Source organism: Vombatus ursinus, unplaced genomic scaffold, assembly GCF_900497805.2.
Source record: "Vombatus ursinus unplaced genomic scaffold, bare-nosed wombat genome assembly UNPS02014798.1, whole genome shotgun sequence".
NCBI lineage: Eukaryota > Metazoa > Chordata > Mammalia > Diprotodontia > Vombatidae > Vombatus > Vombatus ursinus.
Window position 1 is genome coordinate 49,884,070 of NW_020954576.1, and position 26,387 is coordinate 49,910,456.

Sequence of the window (26,387 nt, forward strand, 5' to 3'; positions counted from 1 at the left end):
TGTGTGTGTGTGTGTGTGTGTGTGTGTGTGTGTGTGTGTGTGTGTGTTCCCATAGGGAATATGCAGAGCAGGAGAGGCTGGGGGATAACTCGGGGACAGAGGAAACTGGCCCTAAGTTCCTCTTTTGTGCTGCAAGGATGTAGAGCCTGGCTTCCAGAGAGCCACTGCTATCATGGACCCTCCTTTTTGGAGGTGGGGGGAGAAACAAGGAGAAGTCGTTCATGGTGGGGTGATTCTTGGGACAGAGGATGCCTGTGAGTGTTTAGACAGCTTTGGTTATAGGGTACTCTGTGTTGATAGAATTTGGGAAAGACCCCTTGCTAGATTCAGGAGGGGAGGGGTTGAGGAATAGGGGACTCCTAAAATGGATCCTGGACCATGAGGCCACACCCTGTATCCATCGCAGTGGGTGTTGGCCAGATCTGGCCTCCTGGTTGCCAATTTCCCCAGTTTGGACTGGGAAGTCAATTAGGTTTCCTTATTGATCGGTGAGGCCAGGCTGGTTATGGTTATCACCTCAGAGAATTCCCATATTTCTTCTGAAGTCTTTGATCCAGGTCAACACCCTCCCTCCCCCTTACTTACCTTTCTGTTTTTGAAGTTGGGCCCAGCTTTGGCTCCTTAAAGATAAATGAATTGGAGTAAGAATAACAGATGTTCCAGGGCCCGTTGAGGGCTTCCAGAACTCAGCTAATTTGTATTAACCCACCTGTCTTGCCAGCTAAACTGAGGTCTGTGAGGTTGAGATGGGATGGGTGGGATCTTGGCCGAGTTAGGATACTATTCTTGGACACCTTTACATACGTCACCTTCTTGGGAGATGAAGGTGCCAAAGCTAGAAGTGCTTTAGTCAGAGGACCTGAGTTTAATGTCTTTAGTGCATTCTACCTGGGTGACCTTGGGTCTTAAACTCTCTAGGTTTCAGTTTCCTCATCCGTGAAGAGAAAGACTCGGACTACTTGGTACTTGGCCTTTGAGGTCTCTTCCAACTATAAATCTATATTCCTGTGACCTTGCTCTCTTCTGGTGCTAATTGCCACGTAGCTTTTAAAAAATAATAATTTTTATTAATGGTTTTTGTTTTTACCTACATTTCCAAATGTATCCCTTCCTCCTCACAGACAGTCATCCCTTAGCAATAAAAAAGAGGGAAAAAACAGTTTAGTAAAACTAGTACACTGGAAAATGCCTGATGTTAAGTGCAGTGTTCCGTATCCATTGTCCACCACCTCTGCAAAGAGTCCCCCACCTCTGCAAAGAATCCCCCAGCAGGTGCCTTTTCATCTGCTTTCTTTGGCACCGGAGCTTGGTCCCTATAATTTCATAATATTTTTGTTTTGTAATTGTTTTTCTTTCCATTTATACGTTGTAGTCATTGTCTATGGGCAGCTGAATGGCTAGGTGGGTAGAGTGCTGGGCTTGGAATCAGGAAGACTCATCTTTCTGAGTCAAGTCTGGCCTCAGACACTTACTAGCTGTGTGACGCTGGATAAGTCACCCTGCTTGCCTCAGTTTCCCCATCTGTAAAATGAGCTGGGAAAGGAAATGGCAAACCACTCCAGTATCTTGGCGAAGAAAACCCCAAATGGGGTTGTGAAGAGTTGGACATAACTGAAATGACTGAACAGCAAGATAGTAGCCACTGTGTATATGGTTTTCCTGGTTCTGCTGACTTCACTTTACATGAGCTCATATCTCTTCCCATCATCCTCTGTATCATCATATTCATCATTTCTTGTAGCACAGTTATATTGCATTAGCTTTATGTACCACATTTTGTTTAGCTATCTCCAGTTGATTGCCCTATAGCTTGTTAAGTAAAACAGTGGGCACCTTTCTACGGGTACAGGTAGAGAAGAATAATAGGAGGGGAGTGGGACCAAGAGTCCACTGATCAACCACGCCAGACCATCTCCCTAAGCCAGAGTGAAGTGGATCTTGCCCTGTTTGTCTGGGCTGCTCAGAGGCCTACATTACACAGTATGGCCCAAGCCCTCATCTCTTAAGGAATGTCGTTACCCTTCTCCCCTCCACTTTTACCTGGTACCCAGCAGTACTTCACTTTTAGGCACATCCGTTTATGACATTTACTTGGTCAGGGGAGCCCAGACAGGGGCCTCCCAGAATAGTAACTGTGATGTTGCCATCCCATCTGTCTCTGCAAAGACCCAGTGCCTAGTTAATCACCTTTCCTGTCTCCTTCCTGGCAGCCTTTCCCCCCAACACCCCTATGCCTCCCTATCCACAGCATCCCTTAATTAGATCTGTCTGTTATGCTGTCACTCTACCCCGGGGCTTGACAGTTCCCAGGCTTTCAGGCCTTATTGAGCAGTCCTTGGTCAGGGAGAATTTTTTTTTTCTTTTTTTGTAATGAGCTTTGGATTTGGGGTATGAGTGAGTCCTTGCTCAATACTAAAAGGGGAATTAGATGATTCCATAACCCATTTAAAGAGGGGAGACTGAGGCATGGTGGAGTTGCTGACAGCACAAGTTTGTTTATTCATTCCTCAGATGCTTATTGAATGCCTCCTGAGTTCAAGGCACCATATTGGCAAGAATTGTCCCTGGAAACAGAAGACTCGTATCCTGACATTCAGTTCCATCTATAACCTTAATTTGTTTTAGATTGGCTCTTGGAAACAATTCTGTTCTCCTCCCCACTACATTGTCTGAGTAGTAGTGAAGGGGTCAAGTATGGCCATTTTAGTCCCATCATCGGGGGTATCTGTCAAAGGCCAACATTGACATGGGGAAACTCCCCTGAGTTCTGGATCAGGAAGAAGAGTTCCTAGGACTGGAGGGGCTCGGAGTCTCATTCAGACTCCAGCTCACCTGCTCACTCCATCAGGAGTTTATAGGATCATAGATTTAGAGCTGGAAAGGGCCTTAGATACCACCGAGTCCAACCTTTTTATTTTAGATGAGAAAATTGAGGCACAGAATGGTTAAATGACTTGCCCAGGGTCACAAAGCAAGTTAAGTGTCTGAGGATTTGAACCTAAGTCTTCCTGACTGCAGATCCAATGATCTATCCACTGTGCCATATTGCCTCTCAGTTGAGGAAGGGAGGGAAGCTCTTGGCCTCCTAACTAGTCCCCGAACTTGTGTTCCACCATCTGTGTTTTCGTTTATTTACCCTTCCTACTCCACTCACCTTCATATGTCTATCTCTCTTCCTCCTACAGCCACAATGAAAGACGGAACACATTTCTGCACCCAGTAACCGGCCAGATCCCGGAAGAAAACAAAAGATTTGACTTGAAAAAGTAAGCTTGCCCTCTCCTCTGCTGCCTGTTAGACTGTCGGTCACATCTGCACCTTCTTCCTTTAATATGTTGTCTATGCATCAGATGGGGAAGGGAAGACAGGTATTTAGGGTGTTCCTAAATACGGAAGTGTTGGGGAACATCTCCAGTGTAACACCTTCTACCACTTTTCCCAGAACTTCCAAAGATCAGGCCAGTTTACCAGAGTGTAAGCCCCATGCCTTACTTACCATGGCATCCCCCTCAGTTCTGAGCATAGAAGTCAACAGATGTTAGGCAATTAATGTTTGTTAAGTAAAGTTTTGTTGAATGTATCTATTGGATTTAGTTCTGATGGTATGGACTGAGAAGGAGGTCTGATGTGGGTCTTGGTGACCAGAAAGGGGCTCAATGTGTAATCAGAGAGGGATCACTTCTTGAGTAAGTGATCAAGGCTAAAATCACTGATGGAGTGAATGGGGAGCTCTTTTGGAGCTCCATTTCTTAATAATGGAGGACCATCTCTAGCTGTCCTTTTATCTCTCCACTGGACCCAGATGGCACCAGAGAAGAGAGTGAGGCTGGTGACTTTGCACAGCCTTCCCTCACTTAAATCCAATTCACTTGCATGTCATGGCATCACGTCCCTGATGTCAGGGTCCTCTTCGAGAACAAAGGACAAATAACAACAAAAGTCCTAATGATGAGAACTGAGTCCTCATTATTCCCTCCCACCTTTGGCTTTGGCTCCCCAAATTAAGAACTCAAACAGGAAAATCAGGTATAAATCATAGACAATTAAAAGACACAGTTCTCATTATCTACCCAGACTTTTTAGACTAGAGGAGAGAAAGGAGGGGGAGTTTTTGGAGCATCTTTGCATGCTCTGAAGCACCTTGTGGGGGCTGAGCCAATAGGAGCTGCTGCTAATTTTTCAGAAAAGGAGAGAATAGAATTCTGAGGATAATTGTAAAGTAGTCTTCCCCAGCACAAGATGATTTCTTGATCACCAGGAAGCACTGATTTTACTTTCATTTTTTAAAAGATAACATTTTGTTGATATCTTTTGTTTTTATTCACCTACATTTCCCAACATTCTCTTTCCCTCCCTGAGCACTTTGCCGTATAACAGAGGCTAAAGTGTAAAAAAGAGGAGAAAAATAGTTCAGCAAAATTAACCAACTTATACAATTTTGGGGGATATTACATACAGTGTTCTATACCCATAATTCCCTACTTCTGCAAAGAAATGGGGGGAGGTTCAAAGTACCAGTTTTCTACTGATGCTGGCCCAAGGACCAGGAATTAAGAGAAGAAGACAGGGAGATGGAGAAAGGAAGAAACGGGGAAAGTGGCTGCTTCTTAACTATAACAGTTTCCCTCTTCTCTTCCTATCTAACTTGGGACTCAGATCTGCCTCGGACATGTCCAGTAAAACTGGTGGAAAGCGCCCGACAACCACCCCCAGTGGCACAGCCAACAACAACAACATGGTGTCTGAGGTCCCCCCAGAGCGGCCCAATGTCAGGGTAAGTCTTTCTCCCGAGAGTTGCAGTCAGAGTCTGGGGAGACTCTGGTTAAGCCTAGGACACTAGTCAATCTAACTAGACAATTAACCCCAGCCCTGAGCTATCAGAAGAATTCAGAGGGCACTCTCTTCCACTTCCTTTACCTGAGAAGTCCTTCCAGTGTTCTAAAATCCCTGAAAGTTCTGAATATTGTGTAATGTAAAAAGAAAAAAAATTCTAAGCACTTTTTTTTCTATTATTTCCTTTAATCCTCATAATAACCCTGTGAGGTATCATAGGTATACTTATTCCCATTTTAAGGATGAGAAAACTAGGCCTGATAAAGTTTTCACTCAAGGGTTTTGCACTCCATTGGACTTCACAGGGATCCCAGTATCTTGTAGGATCAGAGTATCCAGAACTGGATGGGACCTTAGGTGCCATTTAATTCAACTCTCTCACTTTACAGATAAGGAAACTGAGGCCCAGGGAGGTTAGGTGATTTATCTAGACCACGTAGTGGATTCAGATTCAGATCTTGTGACTCCAAGTTTGGTATTCCCAAGTTCAGTGCTCTTTTCACTGAAAGACCATTGTCTCATTTAAATCAGTCCAAGAAATCTTTGTGTCCATCCTTTGCTATTTTTGAAATATGCCTTGATCTCTAATCCCAACCTTAGACACTAGACTTCGAAGATGCTGGGTCTTTCTTGATCTTGATCCTTTGTGGATTCTTGGGTCCTACCTACCTTGTCCCATCCCCTTTTGCCATTGCCCCCATCTCTGACTACCTGGCTCAGGCATGCATTCCCACTCTCCCTTCTTCTACCAGCTGCTACACTCACCACACACCATAAGACTATATTTTTCTAAGGCCTCTTTACAGAAAAGAAAATGTATAAATTCAGAAATAGCACACTAGGATAAGGTCATTAGAAATGTGAATTTAAAAAGTCTCTCTGGTCCTAGCCCAGGTGGGCCCTCACTTCTTTAGTGATTCTGTCTAGCTACATGTTCAGTTCCTGGTGGAGCATGGCTCATTAGGATTCTCTCTGCCTTGAGCATCTGCTGTCTCCTGGGCCAGAGACAAGAATGGTATCTTTCCTTACACAATGCCCCCAGGCTTATTTTGGGGTGGGGGTGGGGTGAAGGGGGTAGAGGGCGGGACTCATCCACCAGGGCCCCCTGGATTGAGCACATTCTCCAGGCTTATTCAACCAATCGGAAATTCTTCTGATTGCAAAGGGGGGTGGGATGAGGTGGAGGTTAGTGTTGTGCCCATATTACTATGCAAATCACTTGGTATCTGAGGTGTTTTCCTACTGAGAAGGAACTATGAAACAGGTACAGACAGTTCCTATGACTTCAACAACCAAAATAATTAAAGCTGAAACACAGATCACCCCCAGAGTACACAAGAGAGAACTTTTCTGGGCTTTTAAGGAAAGAGGCTAAGTGATTTGTCCAAAGTCACACAACTGGTTAGTGGTGGAGTTGAGACCAGAACCCGGACCTCCTGACTCCTTCCTAGTCTTAGGCTCTGGGTGCTGTGAGGGCTCCGGGGATGGAGGATGGGGAGAGATGGAGTGAGAGAGGGAAAGAGGGAGAGGGGAAAAGAGAGGGAGAGAGATGAGGGGGAAAAGCTAAAGGATCAGCACCTCCAAGCAGAGGCAGCCATCTTGGAAGACGTGCCAAGGAGGTAAGAGATGAGGTGAGCAAAGTTGAGTTCTTCTCTGTTTCTTCCTCCCCAGGCACCTCGTACTTCCCGAAAAGCTATCGCCTTCGGCAAACGTTCCAACTCCATGAAGCGAAACCCGAATGCTGCTGTCACAAAGAGTGGCTGGCTCTTCAAACAGGTACCTTTTCTCAATGCTCCCTGGGACACCTTTCTATCCTCCTTGTACCTCTGAAGAGACTGTGGGTGGCCCCCAGGGTTCTGTCTTGGGCCCCATCTTCAGATCCCTCTGTACTGCTTCATTTGGTGTTCGCATTACCTCCCATGGACAGTGATACCAGCCTTCTTGCTATTCCTCCAACAAGGCACTCCATCCCCAGCCTCCAGGCAAATATTTGCCCCATGCTTGGACTGCTCTCCTTCCTCTTCTTGGCCTCCTGGCTTCCTTCGCTTCATTCAAGTACTAGATAAAGTGGAAGTCCTATCTTCTACAGGAATATCCCTTTAATTCTAGCGCCTTCCCTCAGTGGGGAATTTATCCTGTATACAATTGGTTTGTGCATAGTGTTTGCTTGTGGTCTCCCCTGTTGCATTATGAGGTGCTTGAGAGCTTTATCTGTATCTCCAATGCTTGGCTCATAGTAGGCAGTTAATAAATTTATTGACTGATTGATGGAGCTATCTGCTTTCTGATTTATCCTCTGAGTGACTTGAGAGGTGATTTTCCCCAATGATCCCATAGCATGTTAGTTTCAGAACAGAATCTAGAACCTAGGCCTCGTGTTCTAGGGTCCTTGGCTTCTGGAGGTATAGGACCCCCTCCCTCGCTGTTCTTTCCACTGTACATGTTGACAGCCATCTGTTTCTCCATGTGTCCTTCAGGCCAGTTCTGGGGTGAAACAATGGAATAAACGCTGGTTTGTCCTGGTGGATCGATGCCTCTTTTACTACAAAGGTGAGTTTGTCTCCTCCCTGCCCCCTCCACCAGAAAAGGGACAGCCCCAGGCTGACCTCCCATGCTTTCTGTACCCTGCCCCATCTTCAGAGCTGAGCTGAACGCACACACACACACACACACACACACACACACACACACACGCACACACACACACATGCACCCACACATACACATACACACACAGAGTCTGATTTAGTCATTAAAGATGCCAAGGTCATCCACTGCATCCCAGGCCATTACCAGTCATCTTGACTTTTATTCTGCCCCTGGACTTTGATGACTCTGGAAGAGAGAGTGGGGCTGAGGATACTATGTGCCTCACTTAAATCCAAGTCCAGATACCACCCATGATGTTATTGGTCCTTTTCAAAAGTGAAGGACGAACAACGATAACAACAACAACAAAAGCACAGTGCCTTGCACACAGTAGGCACTTAATAAATGCTTGTTGACTGGTTCGGGATGGTATAGGGCATCACTGGGAAGTGAGGGCAGCATTGGGACAAGATACTGGGTGTGGGGCAGAAGAAGAAAGAAGGAAGATGAATTGATACAAAGGGAAGGGTGTGTGGTCAGGCTTCAGAGCAGAGCTCAGGTGTAGATTTGCAGAAGGTCCTGCCCTCCTTTTCCCTTCCTTCCAGAGAAAGTACAGCATCTTGCAACTCTGGAGACTGGGCACTTAGTTATCAAAGCTCCCCACAGCAACACTATTCAATTGAATTCAACTGACATTTATTTAAGAAACTGTAAAGGGCAAAGGCACTGTGCTAGGTGCTGTGGATATAAAACCCCAAATGAGACAATTCTTGTCCTCAGGGAGCTTACATTTGGGAAGGGGGGGGTGGTACAACTTGTACACAGGTGATCAAATCCAAAAATTATACAAATTGGAGTGTGGGTGAGCATCACTCTCAACGTAGGAATTAGTCAACAGGCATTTATTAAGCATGCATTGACTGTGTGTCAGGTTCTGTGCTAAGTACTGGGGATACAAAGAAAGGCAGAACAAAACCAAAAACCAATCTCTGCCCCGAAGGAGCTCACACTCTAATGAAAATTACTGGGCACATGCAATATATTTACATTGTTTATGGGAGGTTGTCTGAAAGGGAAGTTACTCTCTTTGCTGGTAGTCACATTTTGTTTTAAGTTTTAGTTCTTCCCAAAGGAGGGGTATTGTGTCCCCCCAAATGAAGATATTTGGATAAATATAATGCAATCACTGTAAATTTTCGTATTTTAAATTTACAAGTGGGAAATGTCAGGGGAAAGGGGGGGAAGAGTGGAAGAACAAATGTGCCTTTAACATAGGAAGTAATTCTTCTTTCCTGAGACCCGTGAAACTTTGACCCTTTGCCTAAACTAGAATGAACACATAACATTAAATTAACTGGAGAGGGAAAATGAAAATCTAGACTCTAAAGTCTTGCCTTCAATCAGAACTTATATTGTCTATCATTAGTACCATTTCAGTAGACTTCTATGGATATTTTGTTTAGGAAGTGGTCATTCAGAACAAAATATGCATATAAAAATGTAGAATTTTATTTTGTATTACATATAGTTTAAATAGACATATATAAATATATATGTATAAAATAATACCAAATGTATTATTTTATTTTAAAATGCATAATTTAATTTTCAGTAATAGACTCTAGAGCAGAGGTGGGGAACCTGCAGCCTCAAGGCCACATGTGGCCTTCCAGATCCTTGGGTGCAGCCTTTTGACTGAGTCCAAGTTTAACAGAACAGATCTTTTTAGTAGGGGGATTGGTTCTGTGAAGTTTGGATTCAGTCCAAGGGCTGCACTCCAGGGCCTAGAGGACCACATGTAGCCTCGAGGCTGCAGGTTCCCAAACCCTGCTGTAGACCCTTGAGGAATACAGCTCTACATGGGATCTGTGTCAGATGATCTTGGGCAGTAAACTTGTTAGAGAGCTTGGTTTGAACCCTGCCACCTTTCCCAAGTGACCAAAGTCACCTTTGCCCAGATTATTCTGGGGTGTTTCACCAGCAGCGACTGGGTTGTTTTTTACTTTCATTATATTCTTCCCCCCCCCAAAGAATGGAACAAAATGAAGGAATAGCAGCCTCTGGATGATGAAATTCACGGGGATATGGCATAGACATGAGTTAGACCCAGAGTATAGCCTTTCTGTAAACAGAAGGACCACTATTCCTCCCATTCCCTGGCCTTGGGATGCCAGACACCTGTCTTTCTCTTTTCCCTGGGTTCTCCTGGGAGCTGCACAGTGAATCATTAACCTTGGCAAACAAACTCTGTACCCAGCGACTCCCCCCCCCCCCACCCCCTTCCAGGTATCCCTACACCCCAGGCTACTATGGTTTTAGCTCAGTGTGGGGTGAGATTAGGGTGAGGTGCAAGATGGTAGGTGGGATCTGTCCTGGGGAGGTACAGGGTTTAGGATGTGAATGGTCTGCAAGAGCATAATCCCAGGTGGCAGGCAATGGGGAACCCAAGAAAGTGTCCAAAGGGGAAAGGGAACTGAGATATTTGGTAGAATCCTGCTTTTAGGGAATGCTTTGTGAACACTCCTATCCTCACTTCCAGAGGAGACTGATGTAAAAGGCACAGCTAATCTCCCTCCTGATAACTAGTCCCTGAGGTCATAGCTAATATGGCCACAGCCAAAGCCTTCTAAAATTTAGGATGCTGGAGCTGGAAGGAACTTGGAGACCTAGAAAAGGGAGGTGCAGAGAGAGGTTAAGACCAATTGCTTTGTGAGGTAAAGGACTGGAATGAAAATAGGACAAGCCCCTGGGCTAGAGGCAACTCTAACCTTTAAAAGGTGTTTTGTTTTTTTCCCCTGGAGCTTGAAATTAAAATTGGCTGGCAGTCTTTCCAACCCTGAGGATAAAACAGGAAAGTGGTGGGAAGGGAAAGGGCTATGGTGGACAATGGAGAGGCCCGCTGAGCCATTGAGAAAGGCGCTCTAGTCAGAGGGCTACTATGGGGATGGCTTTTCTTTTAATATGGCCTTTTATCAATGTATGCATTTTTAACCTAAGAATATGCCTCTTTCCACAGCCTGAAGATTTCTAATTCGTGATAGATCAATTTTTATATAGTAAAGGCTCAAAGCATTTTGACCAGTAGCCGACAACACACAGAGGCGCCCAATTTAAAAAAAAAACTAACCTAGGGCCACAAATGCTGGGGAAGAGTTATGCCGACTGTCTTAGCTACAGTAGGCCTGGCCCTGCTTTTCCACTACCCTGCCCCCATTTGGTTTATCCAGTCTTACCTTTGGCTAGCAGCTGGGGTCTGGACTGTCTAATCCAAAGGGCTCCTCTGTGAGCCGGCATTGTGTACTGGATCCCCAGTGGGATGAGAGAAAGAGCCAAGATGCCATGCTGGAAGCTGGGAAGTGGGAGGCAGTGCAGGGGAGTGAGTTGAAAGTAGGATCCTTGCTACTAGCCAGGGGCCCAAGGGCATACAAAATAACTGAGGCGCCTGCCATGGGTCCCCTCTCCCCACCCCTGCCTCACCTCCCTGTCCCAATTGTTCTTTCTCCTACAGACGAGAAGGAGGAGAGTATCTTGGGAAGCATCCCGCTCCTGAGCTTCCGGATAGGGGCTGTGCAGCCCTCGGATAACATCAGCCGAAAATATACCTTTAAGGTCAGTGGGCCACCCTGGCTGGGCAGAGGCCATCCTGCCTACCTCCTGCCCTCTTGTCTTTCTAGCTCTCAAGTCAGTTCTTCTCAGAGCTGCTGGGGAGTGAGAAGTCAACTCTCCACTTGCCTACAGGGTCGTAGAATTTAGAGCTGGAAAGACAGACACTTGCTAGCCCCATCCTCTCATTTTATAGACAAGGAAACTAAAGCCCAAGGTCATATAGTTAGTGAATAGCAGAGCTGGGATTTCAGCCCAGGTCCCCTACCTCCAAAACCAGTGCTTTTGGGATTTATACCCTATTGGATCTGAGAAGAGATGAGATGACTTTCATTTCCCAGTCATCTTAGAGGAAAGCTCTATTGGCACTGAACTGGAGCACTGTGAAAGGTATTTCAGGGCTAGGCTGACTTTGTGGTAGAGGTTCCACCTTCTCCAGGATAGATGTCTTCTTGGCGGGACTCCTCCCAGGATCCTTTGAGGTATCGACTTTCAGATTTCCCAGGGGTGGTAGGTGAGAGGAGGGAGTACTATCAGCCTGCCCTCTATTCCCCCAACCCTGTCCAGTGACCTGGGGGCAGGTCTTCCATGGAGATTTTTCAACCTTGCTATGTGAAGTCATCCCTCCCTGTGCCCTTTTCTCCCTGGCATGTATTTATGTACTTCCCAGTCTTCCTGGTGGTGTTTATGTGGGATCCTAAGACCAGGCTCTCAGACCCCAGCTCTGTACCCAACCAAAGCATACTTTCATGCCAGGATCATAGTGGAACCCAGCTTGGCATGGTCAGCTCTCCAACACCCAGTGCCTAAGGATTCCTTTCTAGCATTTGTGCTGTGAGTTATTAGAAGATGGGGTGAAACTTATGGTGCCCTGAGTTCCCCTTTAAAAAGGCCCCTTCTGAGTCTCAGGCCATTCAGAATCATGGAGCTGCAATGAGGCCACCAACCCAACCTGATTCTAGATAGGTTTCCCCTCTCTGTCTATAAGTAGTCATTCAGCCTCCACTTGAAGACCTGCAAAGCTAAGGAACCCCATACCCCACTGAGGCAACCCATTCTGTGTTAGATAACTCCAAGAGAAAGTTTTATGAATTGTAATCTGCTCCTTTGTAGCTTCTATGTATCTCCTAGCTCCACACTCCAGAGCCAAGCAGAACAGGACCAATCTCTTGTTCAGAGATTCACAGACAGTTGTCACTGGAAGGGCCCTTAGAGGTGATTCTAGTCTAAACCCCTCATTTTATAGTTGAGGAAACTGAGTCCCAGAGAAGTAAAGACTCTTGCCTAAGGTCATAAGGTAGTTCCTGGGTCCCTCAACCCCAAGGACCTCATTGTCTATTTTTGGGTGAAAGTGGGAAGTGAATTTCATTATGATAGATTTTAGCTGAACAATCCTTGTTCACCTGAGCTACCTTGCACCTTCCTCTCTTGCCTCCCAGGTATGCCTCCCAGGTAGACTTCTCTGATGAGTAGCTCTCCATAGAATACTGAGAAGCCAAAACTATGACACTAACCTTTGGACAACCAAGCCCTTCCATGGAGATGGTGGCAGGCCCTAGGAAGAGATATTCAATGCCTAGACTTTATGAGATTTTAAAATTCTAGACCTATTCTGTCCTTGAATTAGTGACCACTTGGTTGCAGAAAGGAATAGGGGCTGCATAGGCATGTACTAGGCTGGAGGGAGGGAATTATTTAATAGCACGTAATTAGTTTCTAGTCTCCTGGGATTGTGTGTGTGTGTTTCGGGGGTGTGAACAGAAAGAACAATTAATAGAACCCCGACTCCCGGGAGCCCTGGATCTGGCTGGGGAAATGGGAATGTGCTGTTTAACCAAAAACAAACAGTCCTGGTGTACACAAACACCCCCACCCCCCACTTACGCACTTGTGTACACACACAAGCAGACTGTCTTACCCTCCCCAGCAGACCTGTTCGGGTACACACACACCATCCAGACCTAGTGGAGTTGGCTGGAGACAGCAGGCGTTTGAGGAATATTGATTGACTGACAGACTGATGCCATAAGCCCCAGATTCTTCCATCTCCTTTCTTCCCTCCCCCCCAATCCTACCCCCGCAGCTTGGCACCGAGCCTCTTTAAAACCCATTTCAGAGAGAGCTCTTCTCATTGGCCCTCAACGGGTCCTGTCTGTGCCTGCCTATTCACTGACCCTTCCCCAGGGAAGGGAGGGGAACAGAGACAGAGAGGAGGCTTGTCTAGCAGTGGCCACCAAGGGAGCTCATGGATCCTTAATAGTGCAGTCAGGGTCTATTCTTGCTGAGTCCAGTGCCAAGTATGTTAACCTCTTCCTGGTCATGGGAGCAAACCCTAGGGAGTTGAGGTGGTCTTTGGACTTTTCATGGCATCACTCTCCATTTGGGGAGTTTTTTCAGTCATATTCCCTAACCTTTTTTTCCCAGGCCCCTTCAATCTTCAGTATTTCTCCAGATGAGGGATCTTCCCTTTTCTTGGAGGTCATGGATCCCTTCGACAGTCTAGTGAAACTTAAGGACCCCTTCTCTGAATGATGTTTTTAAATGTATAAAGTAAAATACATAGTATTACTAAGGAAACCAATTATATTAATAAATAGTTATTGAAAGTTTTTTTTAATTTCTTTTTTTAAATTAATTTATTTTCATTTATCAACAATCACTTCTATAAGCTTTTGAGTTTTAAGTTTTCCTCCCTGTCCCTCCCCACCTTCTTCCTCAAAAAGCTCACAATCTCATATAGGCTATACATATACATTTCTATTAAACATATTTTCACATTAGTGATGTTGTAAGGAAGAATTAGGACCAATAGAAGGAACCACAAGACAGAGGAAACAAAACAAAACAGAAGAAAAAAAAAGAGCAAATAGTAAGCTTTGATCTGCATTCCAGCTCCATAGTTTTTTCTTTGGATGTGGATGGCATTTTCCATCATGAGACCTTTGGAGCTGTCTTAGATCCTTGTGTTGCTGAGAAGGGTTAAATCTATCAACGTCATCACACAACGTGGCTGTGAAAGGTTTTGTTTTTTTTTTTTAAACCATATCACAGACCCCAAGTAAAGAACCCTGCTCTGAACCCTGATCTGTTGTCCTCTTTCTTCCCAGGTCCCACTCTCAATCATAAATTGATTTTTTTTTTTAATTTTTAACACTTTTTTTTTCAATTTTGAGTTCCAAATTCTCTCCAGCCCCTCCCCCACCCACTGAAAAGGCAAACAATGTGAATCATAAGATATTAAAGCTAGAAAGGATCTTAAAGATTATCCATTCTACTCCCCTCATTTTACAGATGAAGAAACTGAGGCCCAGAAACGAAAAGTACCCAACATAGTAGGTATCAAATAAATATTTGATTTTAATTAAATTGAATTGACCTGCCCAAAGTCACAAAGGTTGAAAATGAGTTCGACAAGATGCTTTCAGGTGTTCCTCCTAGCTCAGCGAATTTTTGAATAGGCAAAGTAACAGAACAAGGGTTCGAACATAAATCTTCAGACTCCAAGACCAGTATTTTTTCTTCTATACCCCACTCCTTTCCTCTGAAATTCTTTTCGCTTTGATGGCATTGTCTGCTTGTTTTACATAGACATGTTCTGTCTGTAGCTTGACTGGTTTAGTTCTACAATGGCACACTCTCCTCTTTTCCTCCTTTATTGTCTTCCAAGAGAGTGCCACATCTAGGAGATGCTCCATAAGTATTTGTTGAATTAATGAGTGAATTCCTTCAGTCTTTCCTCCCTGCAGCCTCCAGATATTTTCCCATGTTTCTTCCTTCCCTAACCACACTCCCTTTCAGTATCTTCTACCCCAAGGGCCTCCACAGTGCCTGTTCAGGGTCCTATTCTTGGCTGTACTAATTGGTCACAGCAATTCTTTATTTTTGAGAGTCAGTCTCACAAAGATGACTAGCCTCTAGGATTAGACCCTGTCCTAGCCCTCCGGGAACTCCCATAGTCTGATAGGGAAGGTGCAGTCTCAGCCCTCAGAGAGGTCCTAGTCTGATTCAATAATTCAACTCTAGAAGCATTTATTAAGTGTTAGGGACTGTGCTAAGCCCTGTAGGTTAAACTCTGACCATTAATGAAGGGATAGTGTAGACAGAGCTAGCCCAGGAGTTCTGACTTCCTGTTTCATGCTCTAACTCCCAGTCCCAACACTCTCCAGCTCCTCTATCCAGCAGAGGATGGTGGGCACTAATGAGCAAAGCCTCTAAGAGATTTATGCCACCCTAAAAGAAAATGGGGGGGGGGCAGCTAGGTGGCACAGTGGATAGAGCACCGGCTCTGGATTTAGGAGGACCTGAGTTCAAATCCGGCCTCAGACACATAACACTTACTAGCTGTGTGACCCTGGGCAAGTCACCTAACCCCATTGCCTAGCCAAAAAAAAAAAAGAAAAAGAAAGAAAAGAAAATAGGGTTGTGGCTAACTACCTCTCTCTGCCCTTCTGCCCCCTTCCCTGTCCTGCTCCTTGCTCCTTCTCTATCTCCTCCTCCTTGTTGTTTTTCTTCTCTTCCCCTCTGGTGGTTGGTTGACTGCCCTTCTTCCTCCTTCCCTTCCCTACTCCTTACTCCCTTCTCTATATCCACCCTTCTATTGTTTCTCTTCTCCTCCCCTCTGGTGGTTGGTTGACCTGTTCTCTATCTCTCCTCCTTCTCATCGCGTGAGGATCCCCCATCCTCTGGACAGGAGCTCTCTTCCGGGTTCCCGCCCGCTGTGCCTGCCCGTGGCCACCGACTAGGTAGTATGTCCTACCCATGTAACAGTGCATGCCCCCTTGCATGCCTGTGGAGATAGAGGCTTGGTTGTCTTCCCTTCACCCCACCCCACCCTTACTGGAGAAATGGTGCCAGTTTCTTAGGCTGAAAGCCAAGGGACAGATGAGTAGGTGCCAGGCAATGGAATCTCCCTCAAATCCAGGGTGATTATCCTTAGAGTAAAATAAGGAATCAAATGGAAAGTGGGGGAAATGGGCATGCTTAATTGTCCTGCCTGTGGTGTGACTGCTGCAGCTCCCTCAGGAGCTGGTAGGCAGACTAAAGTGAGCACCTGGATCTTGGTTGGAGTATCTGGGATGGCTCTGGGTGTTTCTCCCCCATCCCAGCCTCCGTCCTTGGCCTTGAGCACCAAGTATGAGGAGAGTGGCCCAGGAATGACCCCCTTGCCTGCCTGTCTGGTGGGCTTTGGTCTCTTCTCTTTGCAGGTGACGGTGTGCTGGGCAGGAGAGGCCAGGGCCGATCCCACGAACTGCCTTTCCCCGCAGGCTGAGCATGCTGGGGTCCGCACCTACTTCTTCAGTGCTGAGAGCCCTGAGGAGCAGGAGTCCTGGATCCAGGCCATGGGTGAGGCAGCCCGGGTACAGATTCCCCCAGCTCAGAGGTCAGCCCCTCAAGCTGTTCGCCACAGGTAAGCACCATTGGGCTAAGGGAGGAGAGAGGGATGGTGGGAAGGTGTCAAGGAAGAAGGACACTCAGGATCTTCCTCATTCTCAACCCCCTGACCTTCCCAGTGCTACTGCCAGTGAGGTCTCTAAAGGTCATTTTACTTATCTGCCTACCTCCACTACTTTTGACCTAGCGTTGATAAGGGGGAACCTACTTCTCAAGGGGTGGTCTGTCAAAAAGCACCTATTAGGCACTTACAATGTCCTAGACACTGTACTAAGTGTTTTCAGATAACAGTAAAAAGCAAGAATAGTTCCTGCCTTCGGGAAGCTTACATCCTGATGGGGAAGGCAACACACACACACACACACACACAAACATACACATATATCTACATACAAGATAGATATGAATTAAATTGGAGATGGAGTGTCATGTTCAGGTTCCTGCAAGGTGGTCAGTATAACTAGATCACAGAGTTGGTGGAAGTGAGTAAGATGTAAGATGTAAGATGTATTTACTGGAAAAGTAAGAAGAGGACAGGTTTTGAAGAGGTTCAAAAGCCAAACAGAGAAATTTATATTTGATCCTAGAAGTAAGAGGGAGCCATTTCAATTCATCCAGCAGGGGATTGACATGGTCAGACCTATAATTTAGGAATATCTCTTTGGCAGTGGGATGGTGGGATGGATTGAATCTTATACCTGGCCAGGTGTACTCTTCCATCCAGTGACTCTGGCCTCCTGGTCGTTCCATGAACACTACACTCCATCTCTCAGCTGTGGGCATTTTCTCTGGCGGTCTCCTTTGCCTAGAACGCTCTCACTCCTCTATTCTGATTACTGACCTCTTAGACTTCTTTTAATTCCCAACTAAAATCCCAACTTATAGAGGAAACCTTCCTTGACACCTCTTATTTCTAGTACCTTTTCTCTGTTAATTATTTCCAACTTATCCTGTATATAGTTTGTTTCTATATGTGTGTGTCTATACTTATATATTTGTTCACTTTTTTCTCTTCCATCAGTTGTGAGCTCTTTGGGGGCAGGGGCAGTCTTTTGCCTCTTTTTGTATCCCTAGCACTTAGCACAGTGCCTGGTACGTATTAGGTACTTAATAAGTATTGATTGATTGATTTAAGTGCTTATGGTGTGTCAGGTCCTCTGTTAAGTGCTGGGGATGCAAATGCAAAAGAGTCAGGTGCTTTCAGGTGCTTCCATACTAATAAAATTAGGGGAGACCATAGGAGGCTATTTCTTCCCTGATCTGATGGGGGCTACATAGACTTCTCTCAGAAGGGGATGAACATTATTGGCCTCGGGGAATTCCTAGGCTGACAGAGGGAACACTGTGGTTGGGGGAACTCTCATCTGATGGGAAAAAGTTAATTTCTTCTGGGGTCAGTGGGGGAGACGTAGCCATTACTCTCAGGGAGCTTCCTGTCTAAGAGCCTAAGAGACTTTGAGCCACTTACTTACACAGCAGGAAGGAAGGATGCCCAGAGCCTTGTTGAATATAAAAAAATAGTGGTATGCAATTGGTATAAGAGGGAGGCAGAGTTTTTTTTTTTTTTAGCTTTGTTTTAAAGGGTGGGAGGAATGTGGGTTGGTGAAGAGGAGAGGAGAAGAGAGAAGGAGAAGGAGACCTGTGTGGAAGACTATGCTCTACACTAGAGCTGGAGTACTTAACCTGAAGTCCATGGACAGATTTTCAAGGATCTTGGATGAAGAAAAAAAAAATCATCCTTATTTTCATGAACCTCTAACTGATATTTAGCATTTCCTTCAATTGTTTAAAAACATTAATCTAAGAAAGGCCCCCTAGGTTTCCCCAGGCTGCCAAAGAGGTCTATGATATATATTAAAAAGGTTAAGAACCCCTGGGATAGAGAGAGCTTTGGCAAGGCTTATATGAGTCCGTGTGGCTGGAGCAAAGCAAGAATAGGGTGGACTCTCAAACCCTACTATCTTGGGCCTTTCTGTTTTTCTCTTCCCTTCTTCCCCATCTTTCCCCACCTTTCTTTCCTTTCCTAACCTTGCTTCAGCACTGGGAAGGCGCTGGACCTACTGACAGGCACACCTTCGGCCTCCCGCAGCCTTGAGAAGCCCGACTCAGAGAATATTCCACCCAGCAAACACCACCCTCATCACCATCAGCCCCGAAACAACATCCCCAAACCAGAGCCAGAGTCCAAGACACGAGGGGAAGGAGATGGCCGAGGCTGTGAAAAGACAGAAAGGAAACTGGAGCAACCGGAAGTCAAGAAAGAACCATTGGTGAAAGCCAATGGTGTTCCGGCTGGACCAGAACCAGCATTAGAGCCAGGCAGCCCCTACCCGGAAGCCCCACGTGTGCCTCCTGGTGGGGAGCGAGGGACCCAACCCAATGGCTGGCAATATAGTTCACCCAGCAGGCCAGGGAGCACTGCTTTTCCGCCCCAGGACGGGGAGGGCATTGGGCATCGTCGGAACTTCCCACCTCGAACCAACCCAGACAAGATTGCTCAGCGCAAGAGCTCTATGAACCAGCTGCAGCAATGGGTGAACCTACGTCGGGGAGCACTACCACCTGAGGATCTTAGGAGGTGAGGCACGGCTGGAGTGGGAAGGCTTGGGGAAAGGGTTGGCAGGGTGCCCACTAGTGTCCTATTGGGAACAAAGTCGTGTTGTCAAGTAAAATAGGTTCATGGACCCACCAGCTCAGCCCAGACCTATTCCACTCTTACTTCCTTATCTTTGAAGTTTTCATTCCTATCCCTGGTGATCTCTCCCTAAGGGAGTGGCTCTGGGAACATCTTGGCTCTGCTAAACGTATTACCTATGTGACTTTTCCCCTGAACCTCATTTTCTTCATCTCTAACAAGGGAGGAAAGGGATTATGCTGGACATCTGACATCTGTGTTATACTAGGTACCCTTCCACCTCCAAATCTAGGCTTTTCTGATTCTGTTCTATAACCTGTATGACCCTGAGCAAGTCAAGTAGTTCCTCGTGGCCTCAGTTTCCTCATCTGTAAAACGAGAGATCTAGTTCTAAGTCTTTGCTCATCTGACCCTGCTCGGGACCATTTTCCTGGGCAGACCTAAGAGAAAGCAAGCAATGGTACCCTGAGCACCCGGGTGTTTGGCCCTTTGTCTGGCCTCTTGTAGGTCTGGATAACCTTCTCAGAGGAGGCTTCACACCCTGCCCAGAGATACTTCCATTCTAGTACCAGTCCTGGGATCTGCTTCGATTTATGCTGAGGTATAAATGAAAAATGTCTCATATGCCCTGGGGAGGCTGACTTTGCATTTAAAAAGAAGCCAGAAAGATGTAACTTGAAGAGCAGGATTTTAGGCAGCAATGAGCTGGTTGAAGACGTGAGTGGTATTGCTGTTCTGTGTGGGGGAAGGGTAGAGGGAAGGGAGAAGGTCCTTCCCTGGCTCCTGAAATAGGCTCATAGATTTGGAGCTAAGAGGAACCTTAGGGGCTGTCTAGTTGTACACCCTGATTTTACAGATGAGGAGACTGAGGCCCACATGGGTGGTAAACAGCAGAGCCATGGTTCAAACTCAGAACCTAATTCCAGATCCCATGCTCTTTATCATATGCCACTACATGCCGCTAACCCACCTATGTGTAAGGCCAGCACCAGATAGTCATTTACTCCCTGCTGTTGAGTATTTTGTTGGTTATACTATAAGGACAACTAGATGGTATAGTAGACAGAGTGCCAGAGTTGAAGTCAAGAAGAACTGAATTCAAATCCAGTTTCAAACATTTACTGGCTGTGACCCCGGGAAAGTGTCTTAACTTCTTTCTGACTTAGTTTCCTCATCTGTAAAATGGGGATAATAACAGCACCTCCCGACACCCTCCACAGGGTTGTTGTGAGGATGAAATGAGATAATACACGTGAAGTTTCTTGCAAATTTTAAAGAACTATACATGTGCTAGCTATTATTATTATTACTGTTCCTAACTTGGAGGATATGGAATGAGTAGAGGGAAGGAGGGATGGGGCAGTAGTGATGGAGGTAGAGAAACGCCCAGCAGTGTGATGTCATAGAGAAACTGATGGCCCAGGGCTAGAGGACTTGGATTTCTAGGCCCAGTGCCACTACTTATTGGCTTTGTGACTCTAGGGGAGTCATCTGAATTCTTCCAGCCTCAGTTTCCTCATCTGGATAGTGATGTGGTAAGACTAGATCAAAGAGTTCATAAGATCATGGTTTTAGAGTTGGAAAATACCTCAGAGATCAGTTACTCCCTTTTTTTGCTAATGGCACTGGCTCAATTATCATCTCTTCAAAGATGATAACACGCAAAAGCATCGTGTGCTTGCTAAGCTTCAAGCTCTGCGTCCTGGGGATATAAACAGAAAATTGAGATCGCCTCTCTGCTGACAGCTCACATTCTAATTGGAGAAGATCCCATATATAGGAGAGCGCAGTCACAGAGCAGATGGAAAGGCTCTGGGGTCTTTAGGGAACAGCAGGAGGGCAAATAACAATGCCACAAGGGTTTGGAGGGTACAGTAGCAGGACAAAGCGTACTTGGAGGTCCCCCATCTTTTCAGAAGAATGGTAGTTTCACTCCCTGCTATTGAAACAGTGTGAGCAGCCATATCTTCTACCAACCAGAAACCTGGAAGGGCCTAGGGTCACAACCAGTGGAAAGAGGAGATACTGGTGGGATCTAAGCTGGAGGCATTGGGAAAGGGCTCCCCACGCCCCCTGCTGATTTGGTCAGGTCTGACTTTGAGCTCCCAGGTGTGGATGGGTGGGGTTTGGGCTGGGGTGGTAGGCTTTGCCCTTCAGGGCCTGATGGTTACAGGTTTTGGATGGACACTAATGATTCCTCAAACTACATATCCAGCCTTAATCCTTCTCCTGAAATCTAGTCACATATCATTGCCCAGATGTCCCATAGATATATCAAGCTTAACTGAACTCATGATCTCCCCTGCCCCCAACTCATCCTTCCTCCAAACTTGCCTGCTTCAGTTGAGAACACCACTTCTAGTTACCTAGATTTGTAAGCTGGGAGCTATCCTTGAGCCTTTCTCTCCCTCACGTCTAATCAGTGTCTTGTCAACTTTGCAACCATAACATCTCTTGTCCTCTTCTCAAGACTCAGGACTACCAGCTTAGCTCAGGCCCTTGTCACCTCTTACCCAGACAATTACAGCAGCCTCTGAAATTGGTCTTCTGGCTTCTATTATCTCCTCTTCAATCCATCCTCCACCAAGCTGTCAAAGTCACCTTCCTAAAGCATAGGGATCATCTCAAAGACCACAGGCTTCTGTCAAAGCAAGGAGGGTTTTAGTTAGCACTAAGAGAGAACTTTCTGGCAGGGGAGTTGATGAATAAATACTAGAATTGGTCCCTGGGGAAGCTGTAGAAGAATAACTCATTTATATTGGTTTTATAAAAAGGTAGCTATAGTGGCTAGGTAGTGCAGTGGATAAAGTGCTGGGTCTGGACTCAGGAAGACTAATCTTTTTTTTTGTGGAAGCAACAAGCATTTATTAAGCACTCCCCATGTGCCAGGCACTGTGCTAAGAGCATAGTGAGGCAGTATGGCATATCAGAGTGCTGGATTTGGCCCCAGAGAATTTCTCCCAGCTCTACCTCTTTTTTTTTTTTTGACAAGAAACACATTTTATTAATTTATTTTAATTTATCAACAATCACTTCCATAAGCTTTTGAGTTTTAAATTTTTCTCCCCCTCTCTCCCTACCTCCTTCCCCAAGATGGCGCAAAATCTAATATAGGCTATACATATACATTCCTATTACACATATTTTCACATTAGTGATGTTGTAAGTAAGAATTAGAACTAGTAGGAGGAACCACCAGAAAGAGGAAACAAAACACAACAGAAGAAAAAAGACAGCAAATAGTATGCTTTGATCTGCATTCAAACTCCACAGTTCTTTCTTTGGATGTGGATAGCATTTTCCATCATGAGACTTTTGGAAATGTCTTAAATTCTTGTGTTGCTGATGGGGGTTAAGTCTATCAAAGTCAGTCATCACTCAATGTGGCTGTTATTGTGTACAACATTCTCCTGGTTCTGCTCACTTCACTCAGCATCAAACCATACAAGTCTTTCCAGGTTTATCTGAAGTCTGTCTGTTCATCATTTCTTACAGCACAATAGTATTCCATTACATTCATATATCACATTCACAATTATGATTACTATCTGTGTCTTTCTCTCCATCCTTTTCCCCCCCCTGTTTATGCTTTTCTTTCTCCTTTCTCCTTTTCCCTTCAGGAAGACTAATCTTCATGAGTTCAAATCTGGCCTCAGACACTTACTAGCTGTGTGACCCTGGGCAAGTCACTTAACCCTGTTTGCCTCAGTTTCCTCATCTGTAAAATGAGCTGGAGAAGGAAATGGCAAATCCTTCCAGTATCTTTGCCAAGAAAACCCCAAATGGGGTCATGAAGAGTTAGACTCTACTGAAAATGATTCAACAACAGCTGTAGTGTAGGGGACAGAAAGCTGGCCATGAATTCAGGAATATTCCTAACCCTACTTTTGATACATGTTAGCTGCATAACTCTGGCCAAATCATTGACTGTTTCAGTGACCAGGCAACGCTCAGACTGTGGGTTGTAGAGCAGGTGCTGATTGAATTGGAGGAGAGAGGTTCCTCATTGGGAATTCCCTATACAGATGAAATCATAGGTTCAGTATGAAAGAAAATGTATCCTGAGCTTTTCTGTTAGCATAGTCCTTTTCTTACAACAATTCTGCATGATAGAGAGGTAGGACAAGGGATTTTATCGCCATTTTACAACTGAGGAAATTGAGGACCCCACCCCAGGTTATACAACTCATGTCAGATTCAGGATTTGAACCCTGGTCTCTCTTGAGACCTCTCTAAGACCAGCTATCTTTCCACTCTATCACTCTTAATCTATACGTATGTAATAATATGCATATGTGAAGACATTATTAACCTATTCTATAAAAAAGATATTTACTTATTTATGGATTTGAAGACTCTTGACTTAGAATAACTTGGTGGACCCGTGGGGCTCAGTGGCTCACAGGTTGAGAACTCGTGGATAGGATGATCCCTAACATCTCTTTCAACATCATCAAGTTATGGATTTGTGATTCTATCCCCTCTCTTTTTTTTCTCAGCCCCTCCAGGTTCTACCCTGTGTCTCGTCGAGTCCCTGACTATTACGGCTCTTACTCCCCCCAGTACCCAGATGATTACCAGTACTACCCCCCCGGGGTGCGCCCAGACAGTATCTGCTCGATGCCAGCCTATGATCGGATCAGCCCACCCTGGACCTTGGAGGAGAAGCGCCACTCCTTTCGAAATGGGGGCAGCACTGCCTACCAGCTCCGGGAGTGGAAGGAACCTCCTGGCTATGGGCGTCAGGACGGCACTGTCTGGATCCCCAGCCCTGCCCGGCAGCCCGTCTACTATGATGAACTGGACGCTGCCTCGGGTTCCCTTCGCCGCCTCTCTCTGCAGCCTCGTTCCCACTCCGTGCCCCGGTCACCTAGTCAGGGATCTTACAGCCGGGCTCGTGTTTACTCCCCTGCTCGGTCACCGAGTGCCCGCTTTGAGAGACTGCCGCCACGAAGTGAGGACATCTATGCAGACCCTGCTGCCTATGTGATGAGGAGATCTGTCAGCTCCCCCAAGGTGAGCCTCCTTAATTCCAGTCCTGCCCTTTGGCTCACCCCCAAAGGCTCTAAGGAGGACCTCTAGGGAAGACACAGGAGGAATGAAGGGGGGAGGGGATCTGTGAAGACACTCGTAGGGTAGGACAGCATGGTGAAATAGTCAGAAGGTTCCAGTTTTCACGCCGGCTCTTCTTTTCATTAACCTTCTGACTCTGGGTCAGCCACTTCTTTTCCCTAGGCCTTACCCTTCTCAGTCATAAAAATGAGGGGACTGGATCAGATCATCTCCGAGCCCTCTTCCAGTTTTTTCTGTCTATGATACACTAAGCCAGCATAACAGGGGAAGTGGCTTTCTACCATCCCATCAACCTCAGTCCCTAACCCCAAGGAGCTTACAATTTAATGAACAGAGGGACTGAGGTTGATGGGATGGTAGAAAGCCACTTCCCCTGTTATGCTGGCTTAGTGTATCATAGACAGAAAAAACTGGAAGAGGGCTCGGAGATGATCTGATCCAGTCCCCTCATTTTTATGACTGAGAAGGGTAAGGCCTAGGGAAAAGAAGTGGCTTTCTACCATCCCATCAACCTCAGTCCCTCTGTTCATTAAATTGTAAGCTCCTTGGGGTTAGGGACTGTCTTTTGCTTCTTTTACATCCCCAACATTTAGTCCAGTGCCTGGCACAGAGTCGGTGCTTAATAAATGTTTATTGATTGATTGTTCGTCAGTAGGGACCTTGCCTTTTGTGGCTGTCCATTTACTGTGCTGGAAACCACGTTCTCTTAGGTCTGTACGTATGGGAAGGGAGAGAAGGAGCTGCTCATTCTTTCAAGACTCGATCCCCATTGTCAGGGAGGGAGCAGCCGGTGTCCCCTTCTGCATGGGCTCTGCTCTTGGAGGGAATGGGGAGGATGTCCTCAGTTAGACATATTGCTGAGGGAGTCTACTTCATGACGACCTCACCGCCTCACCTGCTTTGTCTTCCAGTATGATTACCTGGGTGACCGGCGGCCTGTCCCTGCAGGGATATTCCCTTACAACTATCCACCATCTCCCACTGTCCACGACAAAATGGTATGTTCCTCACTCCCACCATACCCTTCTCAGGATCTCCTACCTGCCCCCAACCTTGAAGGATGAGTTGGGACAGTGCTCAGACATGCCTTGGGCCTGATGCTGGACTCATTTGTCTCTTAGAAAGTAGCCATAGGACATCATCTCTGCTCACCTTCTCATCTGAGCCTGACATCAATTAGCACAGAGGACCCACTCTGCCCCTGTACCCTTCTCTGGATCCTTGGATGAATGAGCAAGGGAAAAATCTGAAGGAATTTTGAATTCCAGGCATCTTACCATGACTGATAGCTCCTCTCCAGGATATGGGAGAGGGGGGCATAGACTGGAGACACTGGTGATGGGGGGGAGACAGGAAGGTCATTCCCAGGGCCACGGCTGGGCTGGCCCCGGGCAAAGGGAACGAGTGGTGCCCTGTCAAGATTGCAGAGCTGCAATCTTCCCTCAGCTCCTCCCTGAAGTATATCCCTAGGACTTATCTGCTCCAGAAATGTCCACTGTTTTCTAATGCCATTCTAGGGGACATTAACTAAGGGAGGCGCTTTAGGGGCATAGCAGACAGGGGAGCCTCCCTCATATGAATCTCCCTCCCAATCTCTTTATTGCTCCCTCCTCATCCCACTTCTGTCTCTTCCTGGAATGTTCTCTCCTGAGGCTTCCAGTTGCCTATCCAGGAGAACAGATGTTTTACCTAAAGGAACAGCTTTGCCACTGTGTGACAGCTGGGTGACCTTCCTTGAGTCACTTCACTCTTGTGGACTTCAGTGTCCTCACCTGTGAAGTGACAAGGTTGGATTCTTTAGATTTCTGCCTTAGCTTTTAGCTCTAGCACCCTTTGTGATATCAGAAAGAGTCCCTTCCCCAGATCTCCCAGGAACCCAGCTCTGAGCCCACTCCCACAAAGAGGAGCCCTGGAAGATGGTAGCAGCAGAACTCACAGGCTGCAGGTGAGGGCAATAGGTTCCACTCAGTTGGTTCTTTATCCTCCTGCTTCCTGCCACAGACCCAACTTAATATTCCAGGATCCTCCTGCTGTCCTGGTTCCCAGACTCACTTCCCTTCCACTCCCAGCTGAGACCCAGAAGACTCCAGGAGCAGTGGGGAGAGGGTTGTTTGCTCAGAATCAGAGCAGCCTGGGCATCCCCTAGGCGAGGGGCAGTCTGGGTAGTCCTGACTCGGGGGAGATGGGCAGGAGGGCATTGTTGGAGGGACAACTGCCTTTCTAGTGGGGAGTGTTCTACGGAGAACTGCTGGAGAAACAAATC

General features: G+C 46.2%; 1 protein-coding gene across 10 annotated transcripts in view; it reads left to right on the plus strand.

Annotated features, from left to right (window-relative positions):
• The window catches only part of PLEKHA6 (pleckstrin homology domain containing A6), a 220,694-nt gene that overhangs the window by 160,707 nt on the left and 33,600 nt on the right, over positions 1-26,387 (plus strand). For 7 of the 10 annotated variants that reach the window (XM_027871059.1, XM_027871065.1, XM_027871066.1 and 4 more), the window contains 9 exons: positions 3,186-3,266; positions 4,657-4,774; positions 6,505-6,609; positions 7,311-7,383; positions 10,931-11,031; positions 16,230-16,432; positions 18,455-18,994; positions 23,551-24,067; positions 25,036-25,122. In XM_027871059.1, coding sequence (XP_027726860.1) covers positions 3,186-3,266; positions 4,657-4,774; positions 6,505-6,609; positions 7,311-7,383; positions 10,931-11,031; positions 16,230-16,432; positions 18,455-18,994; positions 23,551-24,067; positions 25,036-25,122 — 1,825 coding nt within the window. The remainder of the gene's footprint in view (positions 1-3,185; positions 3,267-4,656; positions 4,775-6,504; positions 6,610-7,310; positions 7,384-10,930; positions 11,032-16,229; positions 16,433-18,454; positions 18,995-23,550; positions 24,068-25,035; positions 25,123-26,387) is intronic. The other 3 variants (XM_027871058.1, XM_027871060.1, XM_027871062.1) reach the window with 3 other exon arrangements.